This window comes from Macrotis lagotis, chromosome 3 (assembly GCF_037893015.1).
Source record: "Macrotis lagotis isolate mMagLag1 chromosome 3, bilby.v1.9.chrom.fasta, whole genome shotgun sequence".
NCBI classification, from domain to species: domain Eukaryota; kingdom Metazoa; phylum Chordata; class Mammalia; order Peramelemorphia; family Peramelidae; genus Macrotis; species Macrotis lagotis.
Window position 1 is genome coordinate 84,561,310 of NC_133660.1, and position 13,509 is coordinate 84,574,818.

The 13,509-nt window shown below is 34.1% G+C and overlaps 1 protein-coding gene across 10 annotated transcripts in view; it reads right to left on the reverse strand.

The window, feature by feature from the left end:
* Positions 1-1,114: 1,114 nt before the first annotated feature.
* CEP44 (centrosomal protein 44) overlaps positions 1,115-13,509 on the reverse strand; it is a 50,914-nt gene continuing 38,519 nt past the window's right edge. For 8 of the 10 annotated variants that reach the window (XM_074228947.1, XM_074228949.1, XM_074228953.1 and 5 more), the window contains 4 exons: positions 12,968-13,060; positions 2,978-3,108; positions 2,715-2,752; positions 1,115-2,152 (listed from right to left, as the gene is read on the reverse strand). In XM_074228947.1, the coding sequence (XP_074085048.1) occupies positions 2,104-2,152; positions 2,715-2,752; positions 2,978-3,108; positions 12,968-13,060 (311 nt within the window). In that variant the 3' untranslated portion in view covers positions 1,115-2,103. Of the gene's footprint in view, positions 2,153-2,714; positions 2,753-2,977; positions 3,109-10,971; positions 11,007-12,967; positions 13,061-13,509 lie in introns of all 10 variants that reach the window. The other 2 variants (XR_012476943.1, XM_074228952.1) reach the window with 2 other exon arrangements.

Sequence of the window (13,509 nt, forward strand, 5' to 3'; positions counted from 1 at the left end):
GTTTGTTCATATTCCTTACCAATTTGTCTACTGTGTAATCAATGCTGATCTTACTCATTCATATTTGTTAGTTTCATATATCTATATATCTATATCTATCTATCTATCTATCTATCTATCTATCTATCTATCTATCTATATAGGATATCATGTTCTTATCAGACATATTTCAGATAAAGATACCCCCCCAAAAGATATCTTTTTTGGATTTTGTGGGAGCAAAATCTTTTCAATTTCATGTAATTTAAATGATCTGTTTTATCATTGTCTCAGTCCCAATACCAGTTTTTAACAATTTATGCCAGGTACTTGCTTTTTGAAGCAATAAATAGCATTTTTGTGCCATTTAAGCTTCAAGATAGGACTCATTCATTGTAGTAATTCTACCATTTTATTTACAAGTAACCTTTCACATGATCTAGGTTAATTCATTGTTAAAAAATTGTATTACAGGACATTACTTCTCTGAAGTAATGATTTTTTCTCTTGATATATTTAAAGATTTATTCCAATTGCAAAATTTTGCCCTTTAGGTATAAATTTATGATTTTTAAAGTGTATGTATGTATGTATGTATGTGTGGAAAGGCACATTTGATAATGCTATATAACAAAAGTCAATACTTCATATACTTAAGAATGGAAAGCAAAAATTCCTGGTCATTCACCATGTTATATGCTGGGTTAAAAAACAAAACAAAACAAAACAAAATGTACCAGCTTTCTGATTATCTTTTTCAACCATCACTATTACCTTTACCAAATGGCAATCTAAGTAAAGTCATTCAGACATGTCTTCCTATGATTTTAGATTAGAACATTAAAAGCTTTGCTTAAATGTGTGAAACGATGAACCACTAGGTGGAGCTACAATTCTTCTGAAGGGGTAATTTAAAAGTCAGCCCATTGGTTTCATTTGTTACTTTTTCAACTATAATTCTTCTTTTGATTATCAGAATGCAATAATGAACAATAATATTTGTATTGTTTAAAACTTATAGAGCTGTTATGAGTAAAGAATTTTCTAAACCTTAAACTCCTATATAAATGTGAGTTATAATCGTAAACCTTCAGAATTTGAAAGCTCACTCAAAAAGAAATTGCACTAGTAATGCTTTAAGTTAATATCATTTTATTTGACCTTAGTGTCATACAAAACATTTTAGGTTCAAAATTAAAATTCTCAATCATATACATCTAGGGAACAAGGAAATCAAAGGAAAAAGCTGTTTCCCCTTTCATAGTAAAGGAATTATCTTAAAGCCTGTTCACAGCAAACTTGTGAGTTTTTTAAATTCTTTTTTTTGTCTTGACTCAATTCCAAGCAAACCTTCCATCAATATCATTCACATTTTCAAAGAAATTTATAACTTCAAATCAATAGTACTCTCCTCCAAGGGGAAAAACTCCAAAACCTGCTGTGTATCTTTGTAACTCTGGATGGTCTCCATCTGTGCTGCTGGTCTTAAAACGTGTTACTGAATATGACACTAAAACACTCAACACCTTTTTCACAGTAAGACTTCAAATCTACACACAAATATAGAAATATAGAATCACAATGACTGCCACTTTTTCAATGTTAATTGAAAAATCTAATGTATCAACTACTTTTCTAAGCTGGAAAAAAAAGTTGTATTTTTAAAAATAAAAACATTTTCATTTTCAATGTGTATATTTAACTTTTCATTACAACTTATTCAACTTACACAGATGGCAAAATGGTATGCATGTAAATCTCTTGGGTGCAATATGCAAGTCCCTGTTGGAGAGTTTCCAACAGGATGTAAACTGTGGTCCTCAAGCCTGCACTTTAAAAAACATATTACTTAGCACACTGCCAACAAATGTCAACACAAAAATACACTGCTGTAATGACTTCACTCTGCAAAAGAAATCTACTACAACAACAGGAATATTTTCCTCACAAAAAGTTCAAACACAGTAGTGTAATTACAGTTCAAACAAATTAAATTATTTCTTCAATAATGAATACACCAAGTTAAATTCTCAATATAACAATACCAATATATTTAAAACTGTACAAATAAAACTTAAATTAAGGTAAATGTTCAATGTAGTCTCAGAAGTCCACGGAGAAAATTCAAGATGAGTTATTTGAATACTTCAACAAGTCAGCAGTTTCTTGAAACCTAAAAATGTTTTTAAAATTATTACAACAAAATGGGTTAAGAAATAAAAATTTTCCACACCCTAAAACAATTTTTTAATGATTACTGGAGAAGGATTACTATTAATAAAATCAAAGAAAATGAAGTCAATTATAATTTTTTCTTCCATAAAATATTTATGATCTAAGACATAAATTACAGAAATAATTTGTCTTCATGTGACATTTCTATATTAAAAAACAAGCCAGTTATAGATAGCTGACCACAAATATTGTTTAGTGTTTTGTTAATGAAATGATAGATAATGCTCTTACTTACCTTACCATCAACTCAAATTGGACTTTTTAATACCCAGTTAATTCCATTAACAACCCTTTACATTACTAGTTAGAAACCCAAACAATGACTCATCCCACAAACATATAACTGAATGTGGATTTATTGTCCTCTAGAGTGCTGAGGAAATTCCACACCTGATTGAGAGAACTTTGACTTGGAACACATAAGCACATTCTATAGGTACCTTAGTCCATACAATTCCCTACAGAGAAATGAATTGTTACTGCCCTTTTCTATTACTTACATTTTTTTTATCCTTTCTATTTTCTCCATTGTTGTCTCCTGTAAATTAAAAAGCAACAATGTTAGATGATTCCTCTAAAATAATCTTCAAAACCAGACACTGGTCCTATAATTTGAAATGTTCATTTACATATCAGAATTTTTATGAGAATGTGATTTTTGAATAGTTTTGTTTATCTTTTTGCCAATACAACTAAAATTAATGTTCACTTGCTCTCCTGACCTTCCAAGAAAATTAGCTAAGCATTTGCCAGTTTTACTTACCTTTGAAGCTTCTGTCAAACCAAAGTAATTAATGGTACTGGGTTGGGGAGAGCAATCTGTGGATAATAGCAAGTTGTATCCAGATGACTGCTGATGAAGACTCTCTGGCATCTCCTCTTTCCTTTTTCTATCTGTGGAGAAATTCATTTTTAAGTTACCTTTGTCTTTTTGCTCTCATAGTGGGGTCAACTATCGAACAGTTTGATTTACAGTATGTGACAGAGAAGAAGGTATTGTTTAGATATAAAAGACTACCCATACAGGTCCAAGATTTGTCCTCATAATCCTTTCCTATAACATATATTGAGTGTTGTATGACCTATACCCAAGCAAACACACACACACACATGCATGCGTGTGCACGCACATACACACACACTCCACCCCCCTACCCATGGAGTCTACAACAGGGATGCAGCAACATTTATCCTGATTATGTCAATTCAAACACTTAGGCAAGTCAAATTAAGAGTACATGTTCAAATTCAATTTCTATCACCCTCAAAATAAGCTGCCACTGCTAACAATATTTAATTATATCAAAAGAATGCTATCAAATACTTGATAGAAAAACCTTTCATTCAAGAAATGTGCCTCCCAATAGTCTCATTAATAAAAGTGAACTAGGTCTTACTGCTAAATTAAGATAATTGAGGGGAAAAATTAAGCAATTTTTGAAATCTCATGAGTTAATTGACAAATTTTTAAAAATGTCTCAAATTCCTGATTCATAGGCTCCTACTCTAAAAAAACCAGACAAAAATCATCACCTTATCATTTTTCATAGCAGAAATGCCAGCAACTTCAACAACTAAATCAGATGCAGTGTATGAAGATATACATTTACCTGTCTACATATCTCAATAATATATACTCCAATGGATTTGTGATCTGATCAATATGAGCATTCCCTTCAGTGGTGCAGGGAGCAGCCCATTCTTGCCAGTTCACCCCATGACCTCATGTCCTCAAATAGGGTCTCTGCAAGGGTTGACTCAATATGCTGGGGGGCTTTCTTTTAGTTCCCTTTATATCATATGAATACCAGTGGAGTCATTGCCACTCTGTTCTTTTTTCTGCAAGTCTTTATATTCTTCTCTTACATTTGTAATGTGTTATAGTCTCCTCATACCCAGAACAAGAATCTTCATTATCTTCTGTGTGGACATTTTAATTCTTTGCAGTTTATAGTACTCTGAAGGCAATCCAACTTGTTTAATTCTGGGCTCCAAATTATGATCCTTTTGTACATTTTCTGATGGGTGAACTCCTAACTATGTTATACAGAACAGGAGTTTCCAAAGTAGAGAGCCATGGCATGAGCCCAAGGGTTTTGTAATCAACCAATTAGAGTAAAGAAAAAAAAGACATGTTCTACCTCCCACCTCTCTTTCTTCCAATAGCCAACTGTCTCCAACAGAACAAAATCTTCACTTTGCCATCTCCCAGCTTTCTACCTTTGTATAGTTCTTTTGGGGTAGTTATAACATAACCTCACTACTAGCACCCATAAAAGTCACTGTGCAGCAAAAATCTCTTTCCACTGTCCCACTTGCTCACATCAAATATAGCTGTAGCACTCCTTGGAAAGGTGAACTCTGTATTGTGGGAGAGTGGTCAAATGGACAAAGATTTACACAGAATGAGCAGACATGGATGGGCTGTGACAAGATCTCATATATAGCTCGGATTCTTTATCCCATTCCCCTAACTTCCCTACATCAAAAGAACTACTATTGTCATCTATCAACTTTTCATTCTGATATCATGTTGGCTCAGTCATTTTTCAGTTATGTCTGACTCTGTGACCCCATATGGAGTTTTCTTGGCAAAGATACTAGAGTGGTTTGTCATTTCCTTCTCATTTTATAGATGAGGAAACTGAGACAAATAGGGTTAACTGATCTGCCCAGGCTCACACAGCTACTAAATGTCTAAGGGTGGATTTGAGCTCAGGAAAAGGGAGTCTTCAGGACTCCAGGCCTGGCACCCTCAGCACTATGGCACCACCTAGCTTCCCCATTCATTCTCATGCCACAAAGCCAGTTCACTCATACAGCCACCACCTTAGTTGAGACTTTTATCATCTCATTTCAATTAACTGCAACAGCCTTCTAACTAATCTCTTTGCCTCAAGTTTCTCCCCACTCCAATCCATCATCCACAAAGCTACATCTTCCTAAAGCATAAATCTGACCATGAGTTTCTCCTACTCAATAAATTTAGGACCATATCTGGAGCTAGATGGCACAAAAGATTTTGGTCATCTAGCCTAGTTCCCTCATTTTACTGATGAGCAAATTGAAGCTCAGTGAGATATATCAGAGGCAGAATTTGAAGCCTGGTCTTCTAACTCCAGATGTTGCTCTTATTAGATAACCATCTAAGTCCTTTCAATGTCTATTTTTTGTGTCTAAGTTTTATAACTCAAATAATTACTAATAAAACAGTACGGGGCAGCTTAGTGGCACAGAGGGCAGAGCATCAGCCCTGGAGTCAGGAGGAACTGAGTTCAAATCTCAGCTCATACACAATAATTTCCCTAGCTGTGTGAACCTTGGGCAAGTTACTTAGCCCCATAGACTTGCAAAAAACAAAAATTATATATTACAGTACATGTGTACAACTTGTCTATAACTGGATGCTAAAACTTTTTTTATACTAATGGGGTTGCACAGCCGCAAAACTCTGGAACTAATAGGTTTAGATAATGATCAATCTTCACTTTGTAGTCTGTGAATAATCTGAGTAAGCAGTTTTTAAACATTAATGGATTTTATATAAGGGGGGGCTCTGATATTCTGGGGTTTGCTGTAATCAGCATATCATCACTCATCCAATCAGAGCAGCTGTAGCACATCACCAACTACATAGACTAGGTAATAGATCTTCTCCACATGGAAGAGAAAAACATTTATCTTCCTATTTTACTGCCAGGTGGTTTCTTAGGTGGTATTTTGCATTACCAAATCAAGGTGGAAATTGCACTAAGAAAACAAAGATAGGAAAAGGCAACTGGATTACATGAAGTAGAGATAGTGTTGGAGGCAACTCAATTAATTATTTGGTACATTATATGTATACTTATATCTGTTCCTGTAACTTCCCCTGACAAAGAGTATGCTACCCAGGGGCAAAGACTATTTTTTGGTCATCATCTCTTCAGCTCCTAGCAATATGTAAGTTTAATGAATACTTGCTGATTGACTGAAGGTGTTGAGGAAACAATTCTAAAGAAATCAGAAGAGGAAGATAAAGATGTGGGAAAAATTTCAGATAATTTTATTACCAAATAAAATCAAAAGAATATTAACAGCTACTAAACTCATATAAATTTCTTCCTATCTATGTATAAAAACAATTTATCCATGCAAAGTAGAACAGACAGGCAGTCTTTGGAAAGTGATGCTATATATCTTTACTATAAAAAAAAAACTGAATCCTGTGGAAAATACAATTTCTCCCTGGGCTTAGTATGGTTCTACACACAGAAGTGTGTGTAAAGATACAACCTGCTAAATATTTAAATTGACTATATTTTAGGCTAGGATACATGAAGGGAATTGGAATAAGCATTTATATAGTACCTACTATGTGGTTAGGCATTGTGATAAATTCTTTTTACAAATATCTTAATTGATCCTCAACAACACTGATAATTGAGTAAATTGATAAACCAGAGTTAAGTGACTTGCCCAAGGTCACAGAGCTAAGTATCTGAGACTAGATTTGAAGCCAGATCTTCCCAATTTCAGGCCCAGTACTCTATCTTCTATATCAACAATAACCTCTAATAATACAACCCCACCATGTCAAAACAATCAACCAAAGGAAACTAAACCTCTGAGTCATTACAAACTCAACCAAAAGAAAAGTGTCAAAACATCAAGTTGGCAGTCATACTCTAATCATGTGAAAAAGTAAACTGAGATATTTGTTATATAATCAGTTAACGAACAAGTGTTTTCCCCTTTCAACTTGCTGACTTTTGAGCTAACTGCTTCACAGCTAAAACTGCAAGAGACATTTGTGAATTCTTTACCTGCCTTACCATTACTAAATGTTACATTTATCTCTAAACAAATATATTCTTGTTGATTTATTATTAAAGATATTTCTCCACCACCAGGAATGCTACTTGTTCAGTATTCTAAAATAAATGACCATGACAATTATATAAAAGCACAAATAACAAAAACCATGGAAAGAACTTTTACAGTGTGAAATTATTTTTTTTTTGTTAGTAAAACAACATTCTCAGGCCCTCATGTTGATTAGGAGTAAGCCAAGTCCTCTTATGACTTCTTGACACTTCCTTTACCTAACAAAAAATATACCTAGAAGAAAAGCAAATAAAATCATAGAAGTTTATCATAATACCCTTTTAGGGGTACAAGAAAAGGGGCAAAGAAGAGATCTCATTATTATCCAGTCCATCTAATCATTCAAGAATTATTCCGATGACATTAACACCATCTATTGAAAAGACACTTCACTTCTTGGTTTCCTTCACTGAAGAAGTCTTGCTTCTCTTCACAGATTTCAACTTTAACTTCCAACACTCCCACATTCCAGCAATCAAGTCCACCATATGTATGTATTTAAATAAGACCCTATCTATACTAGGACTTACCAACCTTACTTTTAAAAGTTTTTATTGAAATAAAAGACAATATATTTTCATTTGTTATTTTAATGAGAGCTCTGCAGTAGCTTGGCTTCATTTACTAAATATTTAGTAAACCCACAGGGGGCTGCATAAAATTGCATTGCAGGCTGCATTTTGGATAGTCCTGATCTATACCATTACTAGATAATCTATTAGTCTATACTTGTCTCTACTGTCTCACCTCCCAATCACTTCTCAACTTCCCTTACCTGGCCTTCAATGTTATCACTTAAACTGAAACTGCTCTCTCTTTAAGGTTACTAATGACCTATTTATTTTCTCAGTGCTTATCCTTTATTTCCTTTTAGCACTCAATACTACTGTCTACCCTGTTCCTAACACTCTTTCATCCCTGTATCTTCATCACAAAAATATTTCCAGGTAATCCACCTACAAATTTGGTATCTTCTCAACATCTCTGCCCCACTTACTCTGGTAATACTTTAGGGCTCTGTTGTCTTTCTAAAACTTTAACTCTGAGAAATTCAACAACTGCCTCAATATCAAGCTCTGAGCTCTTTGGAACTCTAATCACATATTTCTTCTGGCTATTTCACAGGCACATAAATTACCAGTCACTTTAGCTTGTAACCAAGGTCATCCTCAACTCTTCCTACTCTATCACATTTCATAAGCTGCCAAGTCTATTTTATTCTACCTGTACTATATTTTCTCATAACTATACTGTCCTATATGCACTCAAATAAAAAACAATGACTTCTTTCTCCTTCTGCTACCACTACTAATAATAATAGCTAACATTTCTATCACTTACTATGTGCTGGTCACTGTGCTAAGATTTGACAATTATTACTTCATTTGATTCTCACAACCACCCTGGGAAGTAGGTGCTATTATTAGCACCATTTTACTGATGAAGAAATAGAGGTTAAGTGTCCAGAGCCACACAGCTAGCAAGTGTCTGAGGCTGGATTTGAACTTGAGTCTTCCTTAGTAGAGTGAATAAATATTCTACTGTATTGCCTAGCTTTCCCATTAGCTCAGGCCTTTACCACTTCTACCTGGACGATTTTAATAGACTCTAACTGGTCTCCTAGGTACCAGTTTTTACCATTTTCAATCCATTCTTCACATAGCACCCAAAATTTATATTCCTAAATCATAAGTCAGACCATGTCACTTGATGGCTTTGCTCAGCACCAGTCACAAATAATAATTCATCTGTTAGCTTTTAAAGCCTGGCATAGTCTGACTCCAAACCAATTTTTCTGCCTAATTACATAATACTCTTGCCTCTCATATTACAGTTAGACTAGTACTACTGGTTCCTCATACAAAATGCTCTATCTCCCACTTCTGTGTCTTTGCAGAGGCAGGTTCCACTTTCCTCTTCCATGCTGGAAGTAAGTTGGAATGTCCCCCCCCATGAGACTCCTATCTATCATTTTCTATGCATCTGTGACTCCATCCTACCCTCTCTTCCTCCAGAACTAAGGTTTCCAAGGGCAGACACGGTCTCATTTTTTTTGGCACAGAGTTGGCACTTAATGCCTGTTGACCGCACACCTTCTAAGCTTTTGACCTTCTATGTTGCTCCTTTTCATCAGATGGTCTGACACTGAATTCTGCCAGGATCTTCATCCTTAGTGTCTCTTCTGCCAACTCAGCAAACTGCCTGGATTCAATGAACATTTGCTATTTTCTTCTAAAGTGAGGCTGAAATAATTACTGAAGCCAGAGACTAGAACCAAAACTAAGACCTGTTAATACTGGCTCCCTGCAAATACTACAAAAATTCCCATTAGGGAACTGCTTGTTTAATAAGTCAGCAAGCTTCATAAATTTAGTGTTGAAAACTAAGGCACATTTGCTGTTGAGTGCTAGTTTCTCCTACATTTTGAAAAAACCCAAGTCAAACACCACATCCTCCAAGAGACAATCACCTATCCCAGTGCCCAAGTCAGTACACGTTTTCCATACCATTTTGTCTCCATCTTTCTTCAACACTTATCCAAGTACCAACTAGCATTTTTGTATATGTCATATTCCCTTAGAAAACCTTTATAAGCCAGGTAAGATTCTCTTATTTAAACCTGAAGTCTCATTTCCCACCCAGTTTTCATGGAATCAACTAATATTCCTTGTAAATGTACACATACCCATGTGTGTAAGATTGTATGTTTGTGTGTATCTATGTATTTGCAGGATATTACAAAGTTACACTCACATATACTGTAAATGACAAAAATATGCTGCTCCCTGGAACAAATGTTAGTAACTATGATTTGTTTCTTTTTCATTATAGGAAGCTAACTTTGATATTGTATTAAAAGTAAATGGAAGAATGATTTGTCAAATATTTTAACTACAATTTTTGAAGAACACATGTTTTTTAGAATAAAACGGAGACAAAAATAAAGTGGACTTCTATAAAAAGAATAATCTTTCATGTACTCCATTATCAAATAGAAGAAGTTTTTTCAAAGATACAAAGGTATCTTTTGAAAGGCTTAATGAATTTTAAATTGTACTTTATATGTGCCATACACAAGTATGCCTTTAATTTAAAATCAAGACAAAATGAAATCATTTTCTCAAACTAGTGTATAAGTGATTTTCTATTTGTTCTAAGCAAAATATTTTTAGAATCAATAATTTTAGTAGAAAGAATCTCACAACAATATCTAAGTCAATCTAAAAGATGAAAATTAAGGCTCAAGACCATTGAGTGAGATTATAACCATAAGTGAGTTATACAAAATCTTCTAACCTGTCAGCAAGTTCTGGGCTAAAACCCATCTCAGGTTGTTTATTTAGTGTCTTTGGTAAATACATTCTGTTGAGATCTAGTTATCTTTCTGTATCCAATCAGAATGGATTTCCTCAAAGCATTATCACTTAAGTGGCATAATCTTTATTGATGGGTGATCATTTTTAAAAAAGTATTTGTAACATTTTTTTAAGCATGGAAGCACTAGAAGAATAAATTAGGGAGCTAGTAGCAAAAAACAAAACAAATGATCCAGGATATAATTAAGAAATCAAAGTGTTTGGTAAAGCACCACCTTTTCCAAATGATTCTTGTTCAATGTTAAAGGAAAGTATAAGATAAAATAAAATTGCTCTCTTCCTCCTATATGGGGAGCCTCTCATATTTCAGAACAATAAAATTTACAATTCTAATTTTTATTAAATAGTTTGTACTGCCTTTGTAGTTACTGTAAGGCTCTTGAGACAGCAATACTTCCTTTGAATTTGTCAACTTCATTTTGGTTAAATGTGTAGCTTCAAATAATCATAACATAAACTTTATTTAACAGTAACATTAGTACTAAAGCTTCAGTAGGCATCTTATTCAACTCACCCATCTTCCTCCACCTTCTATTCTTTTATCTGCATCTATAAAAAACATTTCCAAATTGTACTTTATATTTGGGTAAGGTTTATGTATACTAAACTAGAAAGTTATGAAGTGTAAAGAAAGTTGGAAATCATTCAAATGATGAGAAAATTCTCTAGAAAAGTCCCCTTTAATAAATATTGTAGAAATAATTTGAAACACAACTAAACATTAGAACCACATTTCCAACACTGATATTTCTTATCTTAACCACCTAAAACAGCTTATTCTCAATCAAAATACTGATTATTGAGTCAACTCCCAACCACAACCCTTTCCTGACCTACAGCACTTTCTCACTAACTGAAGCTCTTAACTAGATAGTTTCTTACAGCTAACTACACAACCCAGTCACTTACTCTGACAGGCTTCTTCTGGGAGCATTTGTTCTAGTTCTTTAGACAACTATTGGTCCCTGCATGGTAACCACAGAATAAACCACCAGGTCTGTTTCATTCCTGACTTGTGTTCTCTTTACCAAAGGAGTGTACCTCTCCATTCTTTCTCCCCATCTGATCTAGAAAATGTTTCTGTATTTAAAGCACATATTCTCTGGTTTATGTTAGTACTTTAACAATTTAATTTGATACAGTTGTAGTCTTATTTTTAACCACGAAAAAACCCTATCAAATGTTCTTTTTTCTCTCAGCTAAGAAGCCATTGCTCTTACAGTTGATTAAAAATGCCACCTGATTAGGACCACAATGAAATCACAAGAAAAAAGGATATTTTAAAAATTGTTTCATATTAGGAGATTTATTGCTAATATTTGGATTTTAATATTCTCCTACAGAACAAAAATGACTAAACTTAGACCTTTCTATTATTAGGAAATCTGGAAAAATTCTATTTTGATGCTTATAATTGCATGGAAGAGGATTCTGAAAGGCTGTATTAGCAGAGGACAAACAATGGCAGGCTCTGCCAAGCTGGGAAGGCATCAGGTATGGGTTGCCTCTGACAGTGTCTGTTGCTCCTAGAGGTTGAGTCTAGCAAGTCCCTCCACTGTCAGCAAGTGGGCCAACTATGGCTCTGATAACATATAAAGCAGATTAAAACATTAAAAGAGCACTTAATTTTGCATAGTCCCTGACCATTTTTGTAGTGGCAGAGGGAAGGACAGAGGATGCTATGACTGCTACAGTTAATTAAACTTCTGATAATCTGAACATGAGATCCAGGCAGCTAAATGAAATAATGGTTCACATATTCTCAGAGAGACAAATGAACATCACAAAAAAACAATTGTAGTTTATGTACCTACATCTTTTGGAAATGAATAAGTAGAAAATTTCTATGAAGAATCGTATAAGATTCTCCAAATCAAATTAATATATATGCTTTAATACTCTGTGACATTACAGAAAAGATAAGAAAACTGTAAGAAAATAATGATATTGAACTAATAAAAGGAAGTTGCCAATGGTCTATAGATATTCAGAAATCTCACACCTCTATTATCATAGAGAAGAGCTGTCGGACACGGTAAACAGTGAACAAAAAAATGAAACTGATAAATCCTTATTGAATTAAGTGATCTGTATGCAGTCATTTTATCAATTAATTAAAGAACAGATAGAATTTATTTTAAAAAAAGAAGATAGGATAATAACTATATAGAGTAGAACATCCATGAAGGATTTATGGGAAAATATGGACAAGAATTTCATAGGATGGTGTGGATGGGCTGCAAAATATGCCACTGGAGGGAGTACCCACATCAATGAAATAGAGATCCATTGAAGTATCAAAGAAGTTGCAATAGCTGATCCAGTCATGGGAACAATTCCATCATTATGATTTACAGTACTTTTTACTATAGGAATCACAAGGAATTTATAAAGATCTTAGTATTAATAAGGCAATGAAACTATTTCAACGGAAGATTTTTAATAAATGAACCCTCCCCACCTCCCTGGACAAGAAAGACATTTTTGTTTGGACCACGCAAAAAGAATACCAGGCTCTTTTTCAGCAGCCAAGTCATTTTTTCCTCCTTCAAGTAATAAGTTGTTGTGAGTGAATCCTCCCAAGTGATAAGGATATTCGATACCTGTTATAAAAATATCAAACATATTGTTTGTAACATAGCTAACAAAGATACACTACCAATTTGGATAAAGATATATTTTCAATATTAAGATTCTCAATTAAACAAGGTTAATCTATGTCTTAGTATGCCTTTGAGGACAATGAACTAGATATGTCCTTTGGGGTTATGACGAGAACCTAACAAAATGAAACAAAACAATAGTTTCTTTTAAATGATGAACTGAAAGTAATTCTCCATCCAAGCTCTATTCTGCCTCATGCTGATATGGCAATGACTACCTTGAAGGCTGTGCTAGCACAGTATGAGGGTTATTGAATGAGGGCTCTGAAACAGACTACAAAGTTGGAAGAGGCTTTTACAATAGGCCCCCAAATGCACTATTGTATAACTGTCATGTGAAGAAAAGTTAAGTTCAGAGACAAACGTCCTCAGGTCGGCTTTGGGCTAAA